The following is a 25,300-nucleotide window of genomic DNA, read 5'->3' on the forward strand; positions in this document are numbered from 1 at the left end:
CGGGAAGCGGTGGCCAGGCCTGAGCCGCTTCCCGCAGCTCCCATTGGCCAGAAACGGCGAACCACGCCCACTGGGAGCTGCGAGTGGCCGTACCTGTGGATGCTCAGGTAAACAAAGTGTCTCGCAGCCCACCAGGGGCTTACCCTGAACAAGCCGCGAACCAAGTTTGGGAACCCCTGATCTAGTCAAACGTGCTCAGATACTATTGAGGACAGGGATACCGGTTAACTGATAGCATTTTTCAATGCAGATCTTAATCCAGTTTATCAAATTCTGACAGGAAGCTGCCTGTGCCATAACCTTATTACTATAAATGTAAAAAAGTCTTGGGTATTTACAGAAGAGTTTTGTTCTATTAAAGTAGTAGTTATGGGCCCTCTTCGCAGCCAAAGTGTGTCATCTGACCATCCCCTGGTAACGGGTGTAGCTTGAGGAAAGTGACCACTTTAGGAATGAATATGGGAGGAGTATACAATACCACCTTATCCTCATATAAAGTTGGGTGAGGAAAGTCAAACCATTTAAGCTTCAAGCTCACAGACCATTTTAGCTGATCTAACTGCCATGATAAACAGTCTTTGGGGCAGGTGACAGAGAGAAAATTCCTCCACAGGCTCTAATAGAGAGTCCATCAGCTTGGTCAGCACTAGGTTGAAGCCTCACAAAGGCAAACAGAAAAAATTTAGACATATCCTTTACAAATGCCTCAATGGTAGGCAAACAGATATAGAATCCCTTGAACTGGAACACAATATGCAGCTAGGATAAATGAACTATATTGAAAAAGTCCTCATTTCTTGAAATGTAGCAAGCGGTCTTAGTGATCATTTGAGCATTAGTAAATGCTGGACTTGTTATACTTTAAACAAACACTCAATAGGATATTCTGGTAATATGCTTAGAAAGATCTAACCTGAGCTGCTCTGTGTTTCAGTTCCCAGTTCCTTTCTTTCAATGCCTGGTCCATGTCAAGAAGTTCTTGCTTTCTGTCCTCAATTTCATCCTTACAATGCCTGCAATTTCCATATAACAAACAAACAAACAAACAATGTAGATGTTCTCTCTCCTTTATAAAGCTAGATCTAGATTCCAAAAAATCAAGTTTTCATAAATCTGATAAACATTATATTCTAAAACTCCAAATGTTTTTTCTTTTAAAATGTTTGTTAATTTAATTTTGATCATACTTAGCGTTCTCAATCCCAACTTCCTGGTTGAACAGTTTCTGCTTCGGTGATGCTCTGATAACATAGGGCACTCCCTGCTTCTGACTGTACATCTTGGAGGGGAGAAATCTGAAAGTGGGTGCGACACATGGATACTTGAAAAAGAAGAGAGTGATCCCACCACTGCCTTATCTGGAGCTTCCTTATCTCTTGAGGCCCCTGCTTCTCCCTGTTGCCTGCCCTAATGGTAGCTTCTTCAGGCTTTACTTACCAGCCTCCTTATCCCCAAACTGGTGTCAGGTGCTGTTGCATGCTCCACTCCTGCTTTCATATGGTTTGTCTGGGTCAGTGGAGAGGAGATAAGAAAAAGGATGGAGCATGCAGCAGCAAATGGTCCAATGGGGGGAGTGGAAGAGCAGTTTACATGGAAAACAATTAAGTAAAGCCTTTACAAGCCACAACTGTGATAGATAAACAGATGGAAAGAGTAGGTACCTCAGGAAATGAAAGGCTCCTTCCCCTAGCGGCAGACAGAGAGTAGTGCTGCTGTAAGTGTTACCTTCTATATCAGCAAAGCAACTCCCAGGCAGACGCTTTCTCAACCAGGAATTTGAAATTACAGCTGTCAATTTAAAACTTTATTTTAAAATACATTTTATAGTGTACTCGTGGTGTGACACACTTCTTAGCTATAGAAGCATTTAGAGTGCTTGACTGAGCAAACTGAATTAAGTTTTCTTTGAATATACACCATGCCAGCCAAAATTTTGCAACTTGGTTATCTAAAGTTAGGTAACTAATTCTGCATTTAAGAACCTAAAACGTAAGTGGCCTGATTTTCAGAGTGCTGGACACTTACTTCAGCGGATGCTTTGGCTACTTAGCAACTCTGAAAATATGGCCACTTATGTTGTAGGTGCTTAAATGTGGATTTAGGTGTGTAACTTTAAGCACACACATTTAAAAATGTTGGCCTCTGTGCTTTATTACAAGCTTAATTATTTTAAAATATAGGTAAACTTTGAACTGAGTAAAAAAACCTGAATGCATTTCATGACCATCTTCAGAATGGAGATTTCACAGTAACTTTTCTATTAAAATTATTTCACTCATTATCAGAACTACATTGCAATAAAAAGTGTATATTAGAAAGTTTCATTAATTTGCTATAGTAAAGGTTAAACAGTTGTACTGTACAAGACAGTCGTTCTTTTTACTGTCATTTAACAGCTTTGGACTTAGGCAACATATTAACAGTTTTTTTTATTACAGACGCCCCCCGGGTTACGCAAACCTGACTTACGCAAAGGCGCACTTACGGAAAAAGTTCCGTAAGCTAGAAATCGGAGGTTTGGGGGGGTTTTTGCGTAATTGTTGGGTATACGTTTCCGACTTACGCAAAATTCGAGTTATGCAAGACGTTCTGGAACGGAACGCTTGCATAAGTTGGGGAGCGTCTATACTATTATTTTTAAGGCATTCCCAAAAAAATACTTTAATGTTAGTATTTTCGCTTTTAGAAACTAAACAAAATAAACTGAAGAGCTACTTTAAGTTATCCAAGGACCATGAATTAATTATCTAGATAGATAGATAGATAGATAGATAGATAGATAGATATTTATCTCCACCAGATTATAGGGGGCTGCTAAAAGGTGGAAAGCACCATCAAAACCAAGAAACATGCTTCACTGTTCCTAAAACAAACAAAAAATCACTGGGATTAAGTCTTCAAGACCTGAATAGGAGTTAGCTCACCTAAGTTCAGCTGTTAGATCCTTGATAGCAGCATACTTCTCCTCCAGAGAAAACTGTGCGTTCTGTAGCACATCTCGCAGTTCCTGTAATTGTCTCAAAGTGATTTTTAATTCTCCATGGGCATTTTGTAGTTCAGCCTCTAGCTCTTCTATTCTGTGTAAAGCATCCTTTTGCCCAGTCTCACTCTGAAGCAGTTTATCTTCCAGATCACTCACTGTTATGTGAATAGAAATTGAAAAGAAAGGGTACTCACTGGTAACTGGTTCTTTAAGTGTCGCCTCTACATATTATTACTTGCAGTATGCACCCACCCCCAATGTCACTAGCTTTGAGGACATTCTAGAAAAGCAGAGTCCCATTCAAGACTGCATGACCAATCCCTCTGTGACATTATGAAGGTTGTGCACTCCCCAACCTCCTCACTTCTTTTTGCTAAACTTGGTCTTTAAGAGAGTTGAATTCTGAGGAAGAAGTGAAAGTAGGTGAATAGTGGGAAAATGAAGAGGCAACACTCAAAGAAAGAATGGTTATTCTATTGACAGAGATGTTGTAGTAGGTGTGGATCCCACTGTCGGTGCGCATGTCTTGTGTGCAAACACAGAATATTTTAAATAGTAATGTTCTGGGGCTTTGGGGGCCACCTGTGCCCAGTGGCTCCTTGTGCTCCTGTAAAAGAGCATAAAAGATTTCTTGATATCAAAGAGGGAAAAAACTTCAAGCCCTCCTTGAGGAACGGGTGCATTTTCTGCTCTGAGCTGCGTTTACACATGGTGCAGGTACAGTAACTCCTCACTTAACGTCCTCCCGCTTAACACTGTTTCAAAGTTACGTCGCTGCTCAATTAGGGAACATGCTCGTTTAAAGTTGTGCAATGCTCCCTTATAACGTCGTTTGGCTGCCTGCTCTGTCCACTGCTTGTAAGATTCTGTGGAAGAGCAGTGACTTTACAAGGGAGCATTGCACAAGTTCCTCTTCTCCGCCTCCTCCTCCTCCCTTCCAGCGATGCGGCACTTAGGACTTCCTGGGAGGGAGGGGACGAGCGGGGAAGTGCTGCGTTTCCACTCCTCCCCCACCCTCCCAGAAAGTCCTAAGCGCCGCCAAACAAGTGCTGGGAGGAAGGGGGATGAGTGGGGAAGCACCGCGTCTCCGCTCCTCCTCCCTCCCAGAAAGTCCTAAGCGCTGCTAAACAACTGTTTGGTGGCGCTTAGGACTTTCGGGGGGCGGGAAGGAGTGGGGATGCGGCATGCTCCAGAGAGGAGGTGGTGTGGGGGTGGGAAGAGGTGGGCCTGGAGTGGAGTGGGGACAGGAAGAGGCAGGCCTGGAACATTCCTGGCAAAGTCGGCGCCTGTTCTTCTCCGGGGAAGCTGCCACTGCTGCTGCAAAGGTGCTTCTTAGCGTCCTTGCATGCAGCGGGCTGTGCCTGTGTGGGGTAAGCCAGGGGCACTTCCCAACCACAGTACAGTACTGTACAGTATATAATGCCTTTTGTCTGGCCAACATTTTTTTCCTTGGAACCTAACTCCCCGCATTTACATTAAATATTATGGGAAAATTGGATTCGTTTAACATCGTTTCACTTAAAGTTGCATTTTTCAGGAACATAACTACAACGTTAAGTGAGGAGTTACTGTATGTCTTTTGGCATCCAAAGTGGATGGCATAAGGTTTCTCTGTCCTGGGGTCGGTGCTGGCACTGAGGTCATTGGTGCTGATGAGGTTGTCAGAGAGAACGCCAACACCAGTGCCAATGATGCTGGCACTTTTTAGGCTTCTTCTCCCTGGTAGAACCAGAGATATGGTGCCTTGTTACCCAGTTACCGGGACAGTTATTAAAGATAGTCTCCTTGACTCCAGCTTGGAGGATCTCTTTTCTCTGGGATCAGATGCTACCTTCAAAAGAATGCTCCAAAAGTATCTATTAGGGATATGTCCTTCCCTGAGGGAGAAAAGAGATCTGTTGTGCCCATCAATTAAGGGCTTAAGAGCATCACACAAAGGACAGGTTATAAACCCTGTGGGTTTAGAGTCTGCCATTACTAACTAAGTGCTTTGCTCAACTGTTCAAGGAAATATGGGAGGGTGTCTCCTCCATCTTTCTTTTCTTTTTTGGGGGGCAGAGGGACAGACTATCCAATTAAAATAACAAGAAAATAATTTTTAATAATAGGGTGAAGAGGATTTCTTCACAAAAAGATTGCATTTGAAACAGAAGAGCAGACTCAATGTGCCATCTTGATGCCACAGGCAGTAAGAGGGAACAGAGGGTATGTCTACACTAGTAGGTTGACTTACCTTTCATTAGGTCGACTTACATCTACCGCAATAATTACTACAGTGGTGCACGTCCACACTACTCTCCTTGGGTGTGTGGTGCACGTCCTCACCAGAAGCGCTTCCACCATCCAAAGAGGGGGAGTGTGCAGAGCTGGGAGCCTGGTCTCTCAGCTCCGCTGGCAGCTCCCTTCCGGGAGGCCAGCTGCCCCACAGGCTCCCAGAAGACTGCCCCCAACCCACTCCCCATTCCCTGCCGAGAGCAGGGGGGAAGCTGCCCGAGGCTTCTCACCCCTGGGGAGTGGGAGGTGGGCAGCCGTGTCAATTTCATGACTCCAGAAGCCATGAAGCTGACAAGGCTGCCCAGCTCCCGGGCAGGGATCCAACTGCCAGGGCTTCTCACCCCAGAGGGGGGTCCAGCTGCCCAACTCTCCAGGGGAATGGGGGGCAGCTTGGCTTTCTTGTCATTCATGGCTACTGCCATGAAATTGACAAGATCACCAATAGCTGATGTAAGGAACACAGCATCTACACAGATTCTGTGTTGCCCTAACTACACCAACACAAGCCCTATGCCTCTTGTAGAGGTGGAGTTATTATGTTGGCGCAGTAGGGCACTTACATCGGTGGGAGCAAGGCTGTAGTGTATATACTGACATAATTAGATTGACATAAGCGGCCCTATGTCAACCTAACTGTGTAGTGTAGACCAGACCTGAGGGAGGGTCACAGCTGCACTGCCCTTTATGCCCTGGCATGAGAAGGAATAGGATGCATGGATGGCCGTGATGGACATTCTCTTCAAAAGGTTCTGAGCTTGTGTACATAGGCTCATACGCCCCTACAGTGGGACCCACATGGACACTCAAAAGAATCACCAGTTATTGTTAAGAAATCTAGCTTTCTTTGAGTTGGCCTCTGCATATTCCTAAATGTGAGAGTTTAGTAAACAGTATAACCCTTAAGAAGGCAGGCTCAGAAGTTCTAATTAAGCAGGAGCTCCAGAATTACTCTCCCAAAGCATGTATCTGATCTAAATACCAAGCTGTTGAGTATGCAGTATTGCATAAATGTGTCAACAAAATTTCCTGCAGATTTCTATGATGACAGTATTACAGAAGCAGGCTATTAATACCATCTTAACAGAGTGAATCCTATGTCCTCTAGCCCAACACATCTTGGTACATAATCTAATCCATTTTGACAGATACTAAGTGGAAATGGCATTCCCCTCACACTGATCCTCAATGGTTACAAACAGTTTAGGTGCCTTCCTAAATGTCTCAGTTAACCCTAACAATGTTGTATAGAAATCTAAAGATGAGACTTTGCATTGGTAGTGATTTTCTCCCACATAAAAAAAACAAACAAAAAAACCCCACATATACTTTATGAATTCCATTCTGTTTTGTGAATGCCATTTATGAGTGTAACCTTCACTGTGGACTAAAGCATCCATTTTGTAGCTGAGATTTGATACCTAGTGGACAGATCAAAGAAGCTGTGGGACACTGTGACAGAGCAGTCAAGTGCCATTGACATTGAACGGCTCTTCCCTAAAGGAACAATGGGTTTTCTACCAGCAGGGCCATTGATTTAGAATATTTATCTCTTTACGCAAAAGCTGATTGGGGTGGGAGCTGGAGTCTCCCCATCCCAAGCTTGCAGCACATGGGGACTCAGGGCACACAGTCAGTCAGTTTTAAGAAGTGGTCATTCTCTAAGGAAATCCAGAAGCAAGATAGTCAGGCCAAGAAGGCCAGAAGGGCTGCCTGGCCTAAGTACTCAGACCACACCCAGGATTTACAAGGGTGATAAAATCAACTGAGATGGATTGCATTTAAGTGTTTGTTGTTTTCCACCTATCTATTGCCCTCTTGTCCTTTTTTAAGAGCAAAGTGTTTGTTGATAAAAATTCCATTGTTTAGTCTGTGTGCCTTGCTTTACTACTATGTTGCCCCTGAAGGGTGTAACTAGGAAACCAGAGGTCCCACAGGCAGTCGAACTCTGGGGGAGAATATGTCTAAGCAAATGGGGGCTCAGGTGGGCTGCAGCACTGGTTACAGGGTCTAGCCAGAGTGTGGGGTACCACTGCCCAAGAAGTGTGTCAGTCATGGGTAGGCACCTGGGACTGCCTGCGACCCAGAGCTACAAGCAGTGATCAGTCATTACTCAGATGAAGGGGGCATAGAAGCACGTGGGATTCAGCAGTTGGACACAATCATAAGAAACTGGTGTCCATCCGGAGAATGAGACTGGACCAAGATTGTGACGAGAGACCTGAGCCAGTCTTACAGGGATACGGTAGGAATTTGAACTTTCTGATGTAATTGTTCAGTATCTTCATGTCCATGACGGAATTTCTTTATTGGAATGAGAAAGAATTTGAAGCTGATATTAGGCCATGATAGCCTGATAATTGGTGACACTGATTCTCAATGTAACCGAGGCTCCATGGGGGAAGGGCACACCCCACAAGTGGGAATATGTAGAGGCCATCTAAAATGAAGAAGCCCAAGTAACATTTTACTACCCAGATCTTTTCAAATTGCAAGATTATGAAAAGTCAAAATAGTCATACGTTGAGTCCCTTGCAACTAACTACAAAACAAGTGGGGTGGGGGGAGAGGGGACAATCCATTTTAATACATAAAGCATAAGCAAATAAGCCTTAAAGATGAAATTTTTTACACATAGTAAATCATTTACCTTGTTGTGATTTTTTATTTAGTTCTGACTGAGTGTGCTCCAAAGTCATTTCTAAGTGACTTAGCTGCACTGTTTTAGTTTCACCATCTCGTCTTAAATGCATTAGTTCTTTCTCCATACCAATTAGCTCATCCTTGCACTGATCCATCTCCAGCTTAATCTGCCTGAACAAAACACAAAAGGAAACAGAATTAACAAATCACAATTGGAATAATAAAGACAACATTTCCCTCACCTCTTTGTGCCCCTCCAGGTCCTTGCCCTACCCCAGAGACTCCTGCAGGAGCCTTCTTGCTCCCTGCAGTTCTCACTGACTAGGCCATATGCCTAGGAGTCACCAAATAGCTGGGTTCTTTCCCCTGCTCCTCCTACAGGAACCTATCTACAACCTGCAGTTCACCAGCTCAACTGAGCTCTGGCTGCCTTTATAAGGAGCAGGTGCTCTTCAGACTATCACCTGATTCGTTATCCCAAAGCCTCAGTTGGAAGGTAGCTGATAACCCAGAGGTGAAGCTGAGCCCATCTTCCCTAGAAAGGGCCAGTTACCGTGGACAGATTGCTATTTTCATACCTGGTTCAATGCTTTGTGTATGCAATGAACACAAGCAGAGAAATTTATACAAAGGCTGAGGCATATCAACTCTCTATGAGCTGGATACCATTTCAACAGTACTATGTTAAACAAATCAATTTAACATACTGTATTATTTTAATTGCATTTCAGGTAATAGTTCAGTATAGTTTCCCCGAAAGAAAATTAACAAGTTCATTTTATTTCATCCTTATACACCTATACCTCGATATAACGCTGTCCTCGGGAGCCAAAAAAATCTTACCGCGTTATAGGTGAAACCGCGTTATATTGAACTTGCTTTGATCCACCGGAGTGTGCAGCCCCACCCCCCAGAGCACTGCTTTACCGCGTTATATCCGAATTCGTTTTATATCGAGGTAGCGGTGTACTTGTATTTGTAAATTGAGCACATTGGTATGGAATCAATGAAAAACAGTAGGGGGGAACCTACTGATGCCTTTTCACAGACATTATTCAGAAAAAAGCCACATTTTAAAAGGGACACTGTTGATATTAATTTTTGTAAAAATATTTTTTCTGATAGGGATCTTTTAAAGCTGTACAAACTGAAAGAAATAGATTTTAAAAATCCTTAAATTATTTGTAAGGCTTTTCTGCTTCTCTGAAGTTGACAAGAGTATTTTTGGCATGGAGAGTGGTCAATCCCAAGAGCAAAACCATCAACATGATTATTTTTTAAACTAACTCAAGCCCCAATTTCATGAAAGCACTTAGGAACATGCTTAACTTCAGGCATAAAACTGAAGTTAGTGTGTTTATGCACTCTTCCTGAATAAGGATGTTTTCCTGAATAGAGGCATATAGAAGGACTAAGCCTGGATATCTGTTTGTAAATTAACAAAAAATAGAAGTGTCCTTAAGCTAGAAATAAAGGCCTGAATTCAACAAGGTATATGGGATTATTAACATGTTTACAAATAGGCAAATATTCAAGTATGAATCAGGACCAGCTGAATCAGGACCAAAGTACTATTCTAAAGCTACATGTACCTGTAAAACATACTCCTTTCAATAAAAGCATCACATTTTGTAATACAATTTTTTAGTAGTTTTACAATATTGGATCTTCACAATACACCAAAATGAAAAAAATGTTCTACACATACCCAATTGTGCTAGTAAGTTCAGCCACCTTCTGTCTTTTTAAATCTGCTTCCTGAGAGGCTATACGGAGCTTCCCTTCTGCCTTTCTCAACTCTTCTTCGGAGTTTTCTTTCTGTTTTTGAAGCTCTTGCTCCAGTTTTGATACCTATTTAAAGTTGTATTTAATATCTATACTGTTAAAATATATATAAAAGAATATAAATCTCCCTCTTGAAAAATCACATATGAAAGGGTTAAAAATATTTAATTTCTTTGGTTAGATCCTAAAATTGCACATAAAAATCAAATAGAAATCTGCAAAGGTACTTTTAGAGAACAAATTATTTCTTATCAGTTTAATAAGTGCTACAAAAGTAACTAGACGCAAAATTTCTTATTATGATGTATTACTTTTTAATTATACATCTACAGCCTGATTTTCAAAGTACTGAGCATCCACAACTTCACCTGAAATTAAGTGGCATTTCATTTCATTATTCACTCAGGCTACTATAATAATTATATCAATTACATCTGATAATTAAAAGATTATAAACAAAGTAAGCTATCAAATAGACAGATATTGCAATTCCATATAAATACATTTAAATATTTATGCTTACCTATACTATTTAATTCTTCTCATTATGAATGTACTTTACCTGTTTTTCAAGCTTAATTTGGCTATCCTCTAGCTCTCCATTTCTAATTGTCTCCTGCTGTAACATTTGCTGCTGCTGCTGCAGAGTTTGCTGTAGGAGGACATTTTGTTCAGTGGTGTCCTGAAGATTATGATTTCTTTGTTTTATTTCTTTTTGTAACCGGTGCACCTGAAAATACATTAATTTTCTTTACAATGAAACAAAGATATTTATGCCTTATCTTGCTTCCATTTAAGTCAGTCATCCGATTGTTCTTCGTGAGAGGATGATCAGACCCATAATGCAAAAACAAACATACAAAAAAAAAAAAAGCTCTCAACTCTACTGAAATCTATTATGAGGAATAACAGGGAGACACTGTAGCACTGGCTGGCAAAGAGCTGAGACTGGCATCTGTTGCTTGGAGCATGGGCAGATGTGTGGGATCAGGGTGGGGGGGGGAAACGGATCCTTCACATCCGATCCCTGCACCAGGACATGGCCCTCTCACACACCTGCTTGTGTGCCAAGCAGTGGATTCTTCTCTCAGCTCCTCACCAGCCAGCCCTACAGTGTTTCCCCTGGACCTGCTGGTGACTATTGGGCCGGGGAAGGGTGGGGGGAAAGGGAATCCAAGGCTCCTAATAAAAGACAGTTACCTTTTCCATAACTGGTGTTCTTCGAGATGTGTTGCTCATGTCTATTCCACAGTAGGTGTGCATGCTCACCATATGCAACAGTGCCGGAAGTTTTTCCCCTAGTAGTACCCGTAGGGGAGCGTCCCTAATGACCCCTGGAGTGGCACCTCTATGGCACGGTATAAGGGGTGCTGTGTGCTCCCCCCACCCTCAGTTCCTTCTTGCCAGACAACTCCGACAGCGGGGAAGGAGGGTGGGATGTAAAATAGACATGAGCAACACATCTCTAAGAACACCAGTTACAGAAAAGGTAACTGTCTTTTCTTCTTCGAGTGATTGCTCATGTGTATTCCACAGTAGATGATTCCAAGCTATATCTGTTGGAGATGGGTAGGAGTTCACAAACTCTCGGGACGGAGCACAGCCCTGCTGAACCCGGCGTCTTCCCTGCTCTGGGAGACAATCACATAATGCAAGGTGAACTGAAGATCATCTGGCAGCCCTACAAATGTCCTGAATGGGGGCATGGGCTAAAAAGGCACCCGACGAGGCCTGCGCCCTAGTCGAGTGTGCCCTCACAATCAATGAAGGGGGAATTCCCGCCAAGTCGTATCAGGAACAGATACACGAGATAATCCAGTTGAAGAGCCGCTGAGTGGAGATTGGCCGACCCCTCATGCGTTCAGCTGAGGCAACAAACAGCTGCAAAGGCTTTCTGAACTGCCTAGTCTGTTCCAGGTAAAAGGACAGAGTCCATCTCACATCCAGCATTTGGAGACGGTGCTCCCCACTGGACGCATGGGGCTTGGGGCAGAGGACCGGCAGGAAAATGTCCTGATCCATGTAGTAGGCGGAGACCACCTTCAGGAGGAACGAAGGATGTGGGCGGAGCTGGACCTTATCCTTATGAAATAGCGTACGGGGGCTCGGAGGTCAGGGCCTTGAGTTCCGAGAGCTGTCTAGCTGACGTGATTGCACCAGGAAGGCTACCTTCCACGAGAGGTGCGATCAGGAGCACGTAGCTAACGGCTCAAAGGGGGGACCCGTCAACCAGACCAGCACCAAGTTCAGGTCCCACTGCGGGACTGGGGGCCTAACGTACAGGAAGAGACAATCCAATCCCTTAAGGAATCGGCCAGTCATAGCATGGGAGAATACCGTGTGCCTCTGCATCGGCGGGTGGAAGGGCAATATGGCCGCCAAGTGCAGCTTGATGGACGAGGGCGCCAGGCCTTGGGCTCTAAGGTGAAGGAGATAGTCTAAAAATGAACTGGATCGGGGCAGCCACGGGGGAAACGTCCTGCTCAGCCGCCCATCAGGAAAACCGAGACCACTTTGCCAAGTAGGCGCGACACATGGAGGGTTGCCTGCTTTCCAAGAGGACACACTGAACCCCTTCCGAGTACATCCTTTCCTCTCGGCCTAGCCATTGAGCAGCCACAGTGTGAGGCACCGCTGTGTGGAGCACCACTAGGTTGGGGTGGAGGAAGCGGCCCTGGTCCTCGGAGAGCAGGTCTGGGCAGGACGGCAACTGGCCACGGCGGGGCGACTGCCAGGCTCGTGAGGGTCCTGTACCAATGTTGTCTGGGCCATGCCGGGGCAATCAGGAGGACCCGGGCCCTGTCCATCTTTATCTTTTCCAGGACCTTGATGATCAGCGGGATCGGGGGGGAAGGCATAGAGAAGTTGGCCTGACCAGGATAGGAGGAAGGCATCGGAGATAGCGCCCACTCCCAGCCGCCCGCCTCACCGCCCGGAGCAGAACTGGGAACACTGGCGGTTCTGCCAAGTCGCGAACAGGTTCACCTGGGGAGTTCCCCACTCTTGGAAAATCTGTGCACCACCTCTGTGTGTAGAGGCCACGCGTGCTGAGAGGAGAAGTCTCGGCTCAGACGATTCGCCTGCGAGTTCTGAACGCCCAGTAGGTGGTAGGCCTGTAGGCAAATGTTGTGGGCTATACAGAAGTCCCACAGCCTGAGGGTTTCCTGGCAGAGGAGCAGGCCCCGCCTTGCCTGTTGATGTAAAACATCGAGGCCGTGTTGTCTGAGGACCCTGACCACTCTGCCCTCCAGGTGCGAGCGGAAGGCCACGCACGCCAGCCGGACCACCCTGAGTTCCTTGACGTTTATATGCAGGGCAAGGTCCTGCACAGACCACAGACCTTGGATCTGAATGTCCCGCACATGGGCTCCTCACCCAGGTCCGAGGCGTCCGACACCAGCTCCACCGACGGGGGCATGCCCCTGAATGGGACCCCGTGGAGCATGTTCTCCGGGGAGGACCACCATTGTAGGGAGGTGATCACTGGCTCGGGCACAGTGAGGACCTTGTCCATCCTGTCCCTGGCCTGGGAGAACACCGAGGCCAACCAGAGCTGGAGGGGGCCTCATCCTGAGTCTGGTGTGGCGAACCACATATGTGCACGCCGACAAGTGACCAAGGAGCTGGAGACATACTCTGGCTGTCATCACGGGAAACTTTGTGACTGTGTCGACGAGCCCTTTCAGGGTCTTGAATCTGTCCAGTGGGAGGGAGGCCCTGGCCAACGTCACGTACAGGACTGCCCCGATGAACTCTATGCGCTGTACCGGGACTAACGTGGACATGATCCCGCACCTGCGATCAGGAGCTGCCCTTGACCAGCCAGTCATCCAGATAGGGAAAGATTTGGACCCCGGATGCCTGAGGTAGGCCGTCACAACAGACATGCACTTTGTGAATACCCTGGGAGCAGTGGACAGGCCAAAAGGGAGGACCGTCAATTGGTAGTGCTCTCACCCAAACGTGAAACGGAGGAAGTGCCTGTGCCCCTCGAATATGAATGTGGAAGTATGCATCCTGCAGATCAAGGGCAGCGTACCAGTCCCCGGGATCCAGGGGATGATGGAGGCCAGAGAGCCCATGCAAAACTTGAACTTTACCATGTACTGGTTCAGGCTTTGCAGGTGCAGGATGGGCCTGAGCCCCCCTTTGGCCTTCGGGATAAGGAAATAGCAGTAGTAGTACCCCTTGCATCTGGACTCTGCTAGCACCACTTCCACCACTCCTAAGCCAAGAAGCCGCCCCACCTCCTGCTCTAGCAGAGCCTCATGAGAGGGGTCCCCCAGGTGGGACGGGGGCGGAGCGTGGTTGGGTGCGGTAGAGGTAAACTGGAGGGTGTAGCCCCGGGAGATGGTGTTGAGGACCCAACGGTCCAAAGTCAGACAAGACCACTCTGGGAGAAAAGCACACAACCGGTTAGTGAAGGGAAGCTTTATTGCGGGTGGATCCCTGATGTGAACTCGTAGGTCGCCCCTGGGCGTCCCGTCAAAACTGACGTTTCCCCACCCGTTTATCCTTGGAGGACCCAGGCTGGGGGGCAGACCAGGACTGCCTCTGCGGGCATTTCTTATAGTCCCATGACTTTTTATAAGGGGGCTCATATTTAGAGTGGGTGGCCTAGGTGGGAGCCTGCTGCGGCTTAAACTTGGGCCTAGCCGGAGCTGGGACATAGAGGCCAAGTGTCTTAAGCGTAGTGCGGGAATCTTTCAGGCCGTGCAGTTTCACATCCGTCTGTTCCGCAAACAGAGCCTTGCCGTCGAACAGGAGGTCCTGAAAGGAGTTCTGCGCCTCACTGGACAGCCCAGACAGCAGGAGCCACGACGCCCTCCTCATGGACACTGCAGAGGCCATGGACCCTCCACCTGTATCCGCAGCATCCGACGCTGCCTGCAGGGTTGCCCTGGTAGCCGCTGTACCCTCCTCCACCAGAGCTTTGAACTCCTTCCTATCACGCTCCTGGATGGAGTCCTCGAATTTGGGTAGAGAGCCCCACAAATTGAACTCATACCAACCCAGGAGAGCCTGATGGTTCGCCACCCTTAACTGGAAACTTGAGGACGAATAAACCTTTCTCCCAAAGAAGTCCAGCCTCCTTGAGTCTTTATTTTTCAGAGTGGGGGCTGGTTGGCCCTGCCTCTCCCTGTGGTTGACCGACTTGACCACCAGGGAGTTGGGGGCAGGGTGGGTGTACAGGTATTCATGCCCCTTGGCAGGCACAAAGTACTTCCATTCTGCCCTCTTAGAGACGGGGAGCAAGGAAGCCAGCATTTGTCAGAAGGCATTTGAAATTTTTGCCACCCCTTCGTAGAGTGGAAGGGCCACCCTGCCCGGTACCAAGGCCAATAGGACATTGAAGAGGGAGTCGAGGGTTCCTCCACCTCCTCGGCCTGAAGGTTGAGACTTGATGCCACTCTTTTCAATAGCTCCTGGTGGGCCTTAGAGTCCTCCTGTGGAACAGAGGGAAGAGAGGTCGTAATCACCTCATCAGGGGAGGGTGAGGATGCAGGCATGGTACTCTGCGTACCGACCGGTACTGGAGGTCCCACCACTTGGTCACCCTCTGGGCACGGAACCGAAAATGCACGTCCCACCGACTCCTTTCTGGGATGCTGGGAAAGGGAGGCCGATGGTCGTTCCGATGCTCCGGCCACCAAGCGAGCCCCCACCGGGGGCTGCGTCGGGGTCCACGGGGCCTACTGGTACCACGGTGCTGGCCAAGGAGCCCAGTGCCACTGTTCAGCCTGACTAGCCTGTTCCATTGACTGATGACTACGAAGGGAGGCCGGGCTAGTGTACCATCTGCCGCTGTCCCTGGACCGGAAGGAGCAGTGGCGTCAGGAACAGTGCCGACCATGAGACCATGATCCCAACATGGAGGAACAGTACCGCTGGTAGCAGCTGCTCCACAATCGGCTCTGGCGGGCGCCAGCGATCGACGCCTGGGACTATGGGAGCGGTGCCACAGCGGGGTCCTGGAGCGAGACGACAAACAGGAACGGCATCGATGCCCATATCATGACGGGCTACGGTAGCCTCTCACAGGCGAGGACCCCTGGTGCTGTCTGTCTCGGTCTCAACGGGGCCCACTCCCTTCGCAAGGTCTATGGTCCTTCGAGGCAGAGCGGTGTCTGGAACCCCCGTCAGTCAGAACCCAGGCAGGCAACCTGCTGGGGGTCGATGGTGACCAGTGTGGACTAGGCACTGGACGGTCACTGAGAGGCGAACAGTGTCGGAAACATTCCCGCGAACGGTACTGACCAGGAGGCAACTGCAGCGATCCAAGCAGTGGCTTGCCTCTGGACCAGGGAGCCAACGGTGGCAGTGCCCCTGGTACCGGTAGGGACATAATGTCCCAGGCCGCTTGCAGGGAGGGTGTGGAGGGCACCCGGACATCCGGGGAAGCCTGTGCTGACTGGGCCAGGCTACTCCGCTCAACCTGAGTTGGAGGCCTGGAGGCTGATGGGGACTGAGAACTGGCCAACGTGGGTCTAGTCTCTCCCCCGGTCTTGCTCCGGTGCCTCGGCAGAGAAGACCTCTTCTTAGCCTTCTAGGTGTGCCCCGCGGACAGGGAGCGGTGCCGACTGGTGGAAGGCACCGAAGGTTCGCCGTGCACCGACACCGCAATGCCCGGTGCCGACTCAAAGCGGCGCACTGGAGTCGGGGTCAATGCCAACTCCATCAGAATGGCTCAGAGCCGAATGTCTCTTTCTTTCTTGGTCCGAGGCTTGAAAGATCTGCAAATATTGCAGCGATCACGGAAATGGGTTTCCCCCAGGCAGCGTAAACAGTCCGCGTGCAGATCATTCACTGGCATCGGCCACCTGCAAGTGTCGCACGACTTAAAGCCCGGGGCATGCCCCGACCCGGGTGCACTAAACTAAACTAACACTCATCTAAACTACTTCAACTACAGGTACTACTACTACGAACGAACAAGAGTTCTAGAGGAAAGCTGCAGACAAGCTGGAGCAGAGCAGTTCTGATGCACCTTCACTGTGGAAGAAGGAACGAAGGGTGGGGGGTGTGCGCAGCGCCCCTTATACCGCACCATAGAGGCGCCACTCCAGGGGTCGCTAGGAGCGCTCCCCTACGGGTACTGCTAGGGGGAAAACTTCCAGCACCGGTGCACATGGCGAGCACGCACACCTACTGTGGAATAAACATGAGCAATCACTCGAAAAAGTACTGCACTTTGTCCGTCCTGCCCCTTTCTCCCCACCAGTCAGCCAGCCAGGAAGCAGCAGCAGAAGCCTGGGTGAGAACTGAGTGCAGAGCGAGCCAGGTTTACAATCCATGCCCTGGACCACACTGGGCCAGATGTCTGGCGCCATCTGATGAGATACCCCCCCCCAACGCCCTCTGGCTTACCATCCCTCCTACTCCCAAGGATAGGACTGGCACCGCCACCTCCCAGCCTGCTAACCCTCCACAAGCAGCCTTAGCAGGGAAGTGGAAGTTGAGATGGCCACTTCTGCCTCCCTGCTGTTGGGGAAAAATTGCAGCAATTCTCAGGGGCAGCAGGAGGCGTGGCAGTTGTACACATTCCATGAAATTCAAAACACTTACCCGTGACACTGCTGTGAATTTAAAAAAAAAAAATCTGTGATTTCCACAGAGTCTTATCTATAGGTTATCTTTCCTATATAAAAAAAAGAGGTAATGTAAAATTAACAGTTGATCACTCTTCTTCCGCTTCCTATTCTCTCTTGGCTTTGCAATTTTGTGGTTCCTGGTTCTCTTCCTATCCTACTCCTTCAGCGGCTCATTCTCCCCTCCACATTCTGTCCTGGTTCCTCTGCTCTTCTCTATTTTTGTAACCTCAATCTGTTCCCCTCTCCTTCAATTACCACCTATATGCAAATGAGCCAAGATTTTCAACAGTGATTAGTGACTTTCGGTACCTAACTTGAGACACGTTGAAGGAGCCTAATTTTCAGGGGGTGGATGCTCAACATTTTCTGAAAAGTCATGCCCCTTTAAAGCATCTCAAGTTGCACACCCAAAAATGGAGGCACCCATTATCACCAGTCACTGATGAATATCTTGGCCATGATTACCAATCTTTACCTTTAACCTTGCCCCACTATCCAGACTCCCCATCTCTAACTATCAGTTATAGATTTTAAGGGCAGAAGGGATGAGTAGACCATCTAGTCTGACATCCTGTGTATCACAAGCCATAAAATTTCATCCAGTTATTCTTATCCTGAGCCAAATAACATGTGTTTAGCTAAAGCGTATTTTCCAGAAAGGCATCCAAGAGATAGGGAATCCATCACTTCTCTTGGCAGTTTGATCCAATAATTAATCACTCACTGGTAATATTTTGTGCTTTATTTCTAATTTGAATTTGTCTGGCTTTAATTTCCAATGACTGGTTCTTGTTATGCTTTTCACCACAAAATTAAAGAGCCATTTAGTACCTGTTTTTTCCCCCCATGAAGGTACCCCTATACCACAATCAAGTCACTTCACTAACTTCTTTTTGATTAGCTAAACATTAACATAACCGCCATAGCCCTCTCAATCTGTGTCATTCCATAACTGAATGTATCCTTCCTCCTGATCCTGCTTCTCTGGCTTTATTAACAACTCCCTTATACTGGATACTACTACTTTTCACCTACCACATTCACTCTCAAAGTCCTATTGCTTCTCCCTCTTTGTCACAAAAATTTGCCCCTTTTCACCATCCCTACTGCTAAAATTTTGTTCACCTCTCTCCTTGCCTACTATAACCTTCTTTTAGACACAAATTCTAATATTTCATAATGGATAACACCAGTTTTCTCTGTAACAGAGAAAAACTAAGTTGATAAAACAAATTAAAGTTTACCTCTTCAGACTTCTTCTTTAGCTGCTTTTCAAATGACTCCTTATTTTCTTCTAGTTGACTCAGATACAATCTAAGTTCCTCCTTACAAATGTCTAGTGCCGACTCTAGTTGTCGGACCTAGTTAGGTGTAAGAGACCATTTAAAATAAGTAATGACTAGTTGTTCAGAATTGGTCAAGAAGTCTAAAATAATTCATTAAAACCTGCTTGTTAATTCTGCCATTGTGTGTGATATAACTACAAATATGGATTAAAAAAAACATTCTTTAATTTCTCTGAAATTTACTTTTAACATAACGTTTAAATAATGAAAAATATTCATACAAAAACTTACAAAATTTATGCTTTTAAGTCATAAGAGATTATCAATTATGCAAAGACATTACAATACCTGTCATCAGCTACAATTTAAGGACATACAAATATATATATTTATTCACTTACGCATCATTTACAGAGAAAGTGATAAAAAGGCTATAAAATTCCAGCTTTATGTATGGGATACCTTCATAAGGTTGAGAATGATACATTCTTATGTAAATTATGACAAAGTCAACACTCAAAAAAGTAGATTCATATCTAAAACCAAAATATTTTATTGTGCTATTACAAAATAGCAGATCCACTTTTATTTTCTGCATTGAGACTGCAGCTCCTGAGTTTCATCAGGAGGGAAAGGACAAGGTAAACATAAAACAACATAGCATGATGATGATGTTGACAATTTAACAAATGTATTTTACATTTACATTACTACCAATTTGGACTTGCACCCTGAAATCACAAACTTAGATATACAATTTATAGACAACAATAACTAGGGACCTCTCCCCCACACACACTGAAGCGCAACTATCTCTGGGGTGAAATGCAGCAATTGTAACATTAAACAGCGTTGGGCAGGAAGTGAAGATTTCCATATCAAATTACCACAGCAGTGGAAAATTTAGATAGGCAGTCTGCAGTTTTCCACACTAGAATTTTACTAGACCATGAGGTTAACACACACACTTTAAAAAAAAAAAAAAAAAAAAGGGAGGGGAAAAAAAGTTTCAAGTTATCTCTGATTAGAAGTAGTCAGGGACTTTCATTTTATATTTCACCTGAAAAACACCACTGGCAGCAGTACCCTGTAACACTATAACAGCCCACTGATTCAGTACAAACTCAGACGGAAGCAAGCCACCTACTGAATCACCAATGCCACTTCCTAAAGCACCTAGACCAGGGGTCGGCAACATTCGGCACGCGGCTCGCCAGGGTAAGCACCCTAGCGGGCAGGGCCAGTTTATTTACCTGCTGACGTGGCAGGTTCGGCCGATCGCGGCCCCCACTCGCCGCGGTTCGCCATCCTGGGCCAATGGGGGCGGCGGGAAGCGGCGCGGGCCGAGGGATGTGCTGGCTGTGGCTTCCCGCCGCCCCCATTGGCCCGGGACGGCGAACCGCGGCGAGTGGGGGCTGCAATCGGCCGAACCTGCCGCGTCAGCAGGTAAATAAACTGGCTCGGCCCGCTAGGGTGCTTACCCTGGCGAGCCGAACGTTGCCAACCCCTGACCTAGACGATACTTGGATGGCGTCTCATCCCAACCAATCTTAGGTTATGAATTCAGATGTTATTACAGCACAAGATGGCATTGCTTGGCAAAACTACTGTTGCCAGTACTGCATTGAAGACGCTTGCCAGACAGACACTAGTAGGAGAAGTAGACGGGCTAAAGAGTTTGAAGAAGTCAGTTTACTTTTACAATTACTATTTAGCCTAAAATAAATATTGCATCTATAGTGAAACCTGGGGAAAAAAAAGGAAAAAAAAAAAAAAAAAAAAAAAGAGACCCTTATTCGTCACTCTCTTGTCTGTAGAGACTCCCCAAACTATCTCCAAATGTAGTGATTCCAATTCTGCTCCACTTGTACTACGAGAGCATCTTAGCCAGGCAAATGATTTTTGTCTTACAGCAGTCACTTAAAGCAGGTTTCACTGTAATATTTCTCTTTCGTTTGTTCATTCTTAAATGAAGGATGAAAGAAGGACTGGAAGGTAATGACACCTTTTGGAATATTTACATGAGCTCTATAAGTAACTTGGAGGTGTCTCAATCAGAGGGAATAGAAAAGAGCTACATAAATACAGCAATTCAAAAAAGAAAAAGGTATTAATCAAAAACAACAAAAATCACACTTACTTTGATTGTTTCTTCCGTTAATTGGCTTTGCAACATTTTCAAAGCTTCTTCTTTCTTGGTATTTTGCTTTTCCATTTCCTGATTGCCAAAGGAGACAAGCTGTGAATATAACTGCATATATAAAAGTTATACTACTGGAAGCCAGCATACTAGAAAACGAAAAAATATTTGGTTAGTGACAAAAATATTTGTCTTTATATTGTATTAACCTGCATTTTACTTCTAAGTGAATTTGGCCCTGATTCTGTCACGTTGTGGTCCCTTTACACTTCCCCAATGGCAGAAAGCGGCTATAAAGAGAGTGTAGGCTGCTCCTGCAGAATATTCTCATTATAGGTAAGGCCCTACTTGAATTGCAGGATGATAGTCAAAAATATTGCAGCTGAGTTGCAGACAAGCCACGGAAAATTGCGGAAAAGTAATAATGGACCTTATTATTTGCAATAATAAAGCCCATTATTACTGTTCTGCAATTTTCCATTGTCAGCTGAGAGTGGGCACTCCCGCTGTTGGCCACCCAGATCTGAGAGCAGGGGCCTGGGGCTGACAGCGGCCACCCTGGGCTGACAGCAGGGGCTCCTGCTCTCAGCCCCGGAGTGGCCAGGCTCCCACTGTCAAAAGTGCAATGGAAGCCTAATATTGTAGAATCCGCAACATCGCAAGTTACATATGGCCTTAATTATAGGATAGTTCTCCACCTGACAGAGCAGATGTAAGGCTCTATGCTGGCCTCCTTCCTTGTCCCTAGAGGAGGTGGCATATTGAGATGCACGCCAGGATGTGACCCAAGTGCTATTCTGTGCTGGAATAAAAGCCATGGAGGGTCATTAAAGTCAGGGCAATTTAGAGCAGCTCTGCGACTGGTCTAGGTTGCAACAGGTACAGAGGCCAGAATTAGGGAGCAGGCAAAGATGGCTTTAAAAAACAAAAACAAAGAAAAAACCCCACCCACTTTTGTCTACCCCTATCTTTCCTGTACCCAGCAAAATTAAAAGAGAGAGAACCCGGCCCTTCATCTCTAAAAACGAGTCAATCAACATTTGGTTTGCTATTAGATAGAATTAATAGTCAATATTACCTCTCTGCTTTCGATCAGCAGCCGATCCAATGATTCAAGGTGACGCTGTTTACATACAATATCTTCTTGTAAAACAGACATTGTCTTCTCTAGCTCATTAATTTGCTGGTGTTTCATAGCCAGCTGAGTCTGAAGCTATACACACAAAAAAAACCCATTATTTATTGTTTTAATGTAGTTTCTTATACAAGCCTCTTTTGAGATTTAAAAACCATCTACACATATGGTTCCATTTGGTTCATTTACCACCAAAAAGCAGTCACCTCTAGAGTGAACACAAAATGATCATATTGATGCCATCAGCAACACTGTACAACCTAGGAACAGGTATAAAAAATATATGACTGATTAAAGCAACCGGAGAACATAGGCAGAATATAGTTACTTTGCATGCTGAAATTGGTCAAGACAACAAGACATACAAATCTACTTTTGCAAAATATGACATGAAATCTTCCATGATTGCAAGCAGTAAGGGTTTCAGTTTCAAAAAAGGTCATCTGAAAGTTATTAAATGTTTCTAAAAAAATTGGAGGAACGTTATCTAAGATCACCCTGTCTCAGTGGGAAAGAAAATACTGCCTGGGGCTGTATTATTTTGGCTGGGGATTCTCCTCATGGCCAGAGGAGAGATGCTCAAGTCAGTCTCCACTTTCTCCCCACATTAAGGACCCTGGGGTCCAGAGAAGTGGGGTGATGGTGTTATAGAGGTGTCTGACTTTCACTTCTATATGGCAGAGAAGAGAGTCACAAGTCTCCAGGGGACAGTCTTTATAATGCTAAAAGAGAGGGAGTGTATGGAGGAGATACCATGAACTTTTTAACCCCAGAATTACTGAGGAATGAAGATATGGAAATTAAATTTACATAGAAAACATTAGAGATATATATGACACACACATTAGTGCATAATCTCTTACTATTTCAATCTGTTTTTCCATCTCTTTGTGCTGTTCAAGATGAATTAACTTTGCTTTTTCAAAAGCTATAGTTACTTGCTCATGTTCTTCATTGATATTTGCTTCCAAGTTGCGAATCTGGCCATTCTTTTCCTGGAAATATTTTTTAAAATCCTTAATCGGAATATATAGATCTTTTGATATCAGGTAACGAGTTATTTTTTGAGTAACCAATAAGGAAGTATGAAAGCCTCAGACTCATAAGAACAATAGATAAAATTGGAATTTAATATTAATATTTTACATTTATATAGCATCTTTCACCCTGTAAAATCTCAAAGCATTTTACAAAGTACAGTGTAAACATGGAGCACCACTGAAATGCAGACATCTCAGACATGGAGGGGCAGCTGTCAGATGGACAGCTGGCACAGATGACAGCACACAGTAGTGAGTGAAGGAAAATGTTGGCCAAGGACACCAAGGCAAACCCCTACTCTTACAAGAAATGTCATGAGGCCATGAAAGGAAAATAAAGTAATTTTACCGCAGTGAATATTAAATATGAAGGAAGTGAAGAGAGCAATCTTAAGAGTGTAAAAACTAAAATATTTTAATACTTTGCACAGTTATTCTTTTTCAAATGTAACAGTACAGGGAAGAGCTGGATTTTCAATCATTAAATATTTCTAACTGACAAATATTTTCCTATACTGCAAAAAACTGTAGAAAGACAATTTAAAAAAAATATTTCTATATACTTACAAAAGTGACTGCTTCTTGGATTTAAAAAATATGAGTAAAATTCTGGCCCTACTGAAGTAATGGGCAAAACCATCATGGACTTCAGTGGGGCCTGGATTTCATTCCATATGTAATATAAAGAAAACTATTTATATCCATTTAAGAATTTTTATGGGTGTTCAAGGGTAAAAAATTCCAGGATCTTCTGTTTAAAGCAAGATTATTTGGGTTATTAAAATTGTGTGATCTGTACTAAGAGATCTTGCACTCTATCTGGTTTGTACATGTATAGTGCCAGCACAATAACTAAAAATATATAGTAACCCACCAAAATTGTGTGATTTTACACAATTATGACTTCTCAATGAAAATTTCTTACTATGAGCTCCTGATCCAGCTCAGAACATCTTGCAGCAGCAGCAGAATAAGCAACTGTCTTTTCTTCCAACTGCTTTTCAAGTACTGAAAGCTGAGAGGATTTCTTTGTTATCTGAAAATAAACAGAATATAAACCATTAAAAGAGATTATTTTTCTTTCCTAAACATAAGATTATAAAGACCTATGCATGTGTATATTTTCCTAACTGTGATGTTTATATAATGGTGCATATGTAGTGTAAGTACAGCCTGCTAAGAGCAGTATGGTAGGTAAAGATTATGTAGGACAACTGATTTAAGATTTGTTCAATTATTTGTGAATGCTTTCTTGAAAACTGACTTGTTATTAACTATTACTTTTTATTAGTTACAGAGAAAAGAAATTTTAAGGCAACTTATCTTCAATGTGTGCAATTTACCATAAATTACTATGCCACAACAGTGAGTCAAATGTTAGACATCTATAATATTTGGGGTCATTAAAACAGCCATTGTAAAACAAATTATGCTGAAACTGGATATACATGTTAGGAATTTGAATGCTAATGCAGTTTAATGCCATTGGTGAGTTATAGCTTTCATTGCCTTAATTTCTCTTGTGATTATCCAGTAATAGTTCTGGTCTCTGGCAAATATACAGCATATTTCTCATTAAATACATACTCAGCATTTGGGTATCCACTAGTACAGAGGTGGGCAAACTATGGCCTGTGGGCCACATCTGGCCCGCGGGACCCTCCTGCCCGGCCCCTGAGCTCCTGGCCCGGGAGGCTAACCCCCAGCCCCTCCCTGCTGTTCCTCCTCCCCCGCAGCCTCAGCACACCGCGCCACCGGCACAATGCTCTATGCGGCAAGGCAGCGCAGCTGCAGAGCTGCTGCCTGAACCGGTTCTCTGAGCTGCACCGTAGCGCAGCTGCCTGTCCTGGTGCTCTGGGCGGCACGGCTGTAGCGCCACCAGCCACCGGCGCTCCAGGCAGCGCGGTAAGGGGGCAGGGAGCGGGGGGGTTGGATAGAGGGCGGGGGAGTTTGAGGGTGGTCAGGAGGCAGGGGTGTGGATAGGGGTCGGGGCAGGGAACATGGTGGCATGGGTACCGGGGGGGAGGGACGGAGGGGGGAAGGCAGTCAGGAAGGAGATGGGGGGTTGGAAGGGGTGGCAGGGGGCAGTCAGGGGCAGGGGTTCCAGGAGCGGTCAGGGAGAAGGGGTGGTTGGATGGGGCAGTCAGGAATCAGAGGAGGGGTTGGATGGGGCAGCAGGGGGTTCAGGGGAAGTAAGGGAACAGGGGAGGGGGTGGATGGGGCAGGAGTCCAGGGGGGGCTGTAAGCGGGGGGGGAGGGGTTGGATAGGGGGCGGGACCAGGCCACGCCTGGCTGTTTGGGGCAGCACAGCCTCCCCAACCAGCCCTCCATACAATTTTGGAAACCCGATGTGGCCCTCAGGCCAAAAAGTTTGCCCGCCCCTGCACTAGTAGGTCCCCCCCCCCCCCCCCCCCCCCCCCCCCCC

At 45.8% G+C, this 25,300-nt stretch overlaps 1 protein-coding gene across 1 annotated transcript in view; it reads right to left on the reverse strand.

Moving 5' to 3' along the window:
• The window catches only part of LOC112121887 (coiled-coil domain-containing protein 18-like), a 71,851-nt gene that overhangs the window by 25,058 nt on the left and 21,493 nt on the right, over positions 1 to 25,300 (reverse strand). The window contains exons 13-22 of the mRNA XM_029912368.1: positions 23,801 to 23,911; positions 22,699 to 22,830; positions 21,779 to 21,913; positions 20,701 to 20,778; positions 18,519 to 18,635; positions 10,245 to 10,412; positions 9,606 to 9,748; positions 7,905 to 8,068; positions 2,925 to 3,138; positions 914 to 1,013 (exon numbers count right to left, since the gene is read on the reverse strand). Coding sequence (XP_029768228.1) covers positions 914 to 1,013; positions 2,925 to 3,138; positions 7,905 to 8,068; positions 9,606 to 9,748; positions 10,245 to 10,412; positions 18,519 to 18,635; positions 20,701 to 20,778; positions 21,779 to 21,913; positions 22,699 to 22,830; positions 23,801 to 23,911 — 1,362 coding nt within the window. The remainder of the gene's footprint in view (positions 1 to 913; positions 1,014 to 2,924; positions 3,139 to 7,904; positions 8,069 to 9,605; positions 9,749 to 10,244; positions 10,413 to 18,518; positions 18,636 to 20,700; positions 20,779 to 21,778; positions 21,914 to 22,698; positions 22,831 to 23,800; positions 23,912 to 25,300) is intronic.

The sequence above is a fragment of the Terrapene carolina genome, unplaced genomic scaffold (assembly GCF_002925995.2).
Source record: "Terrapene carolina triunguis isolate 2854851 unplaced genomic scaffold, T_m_triunguis-2.0 Scaffold210, whole genome shotgun sequence".
NCBI classification, from domain to species: Eukaryota; Metazoa; Chordata; order Testudines; family Emydidae; genus Terrapene; species Terrapene triunguis.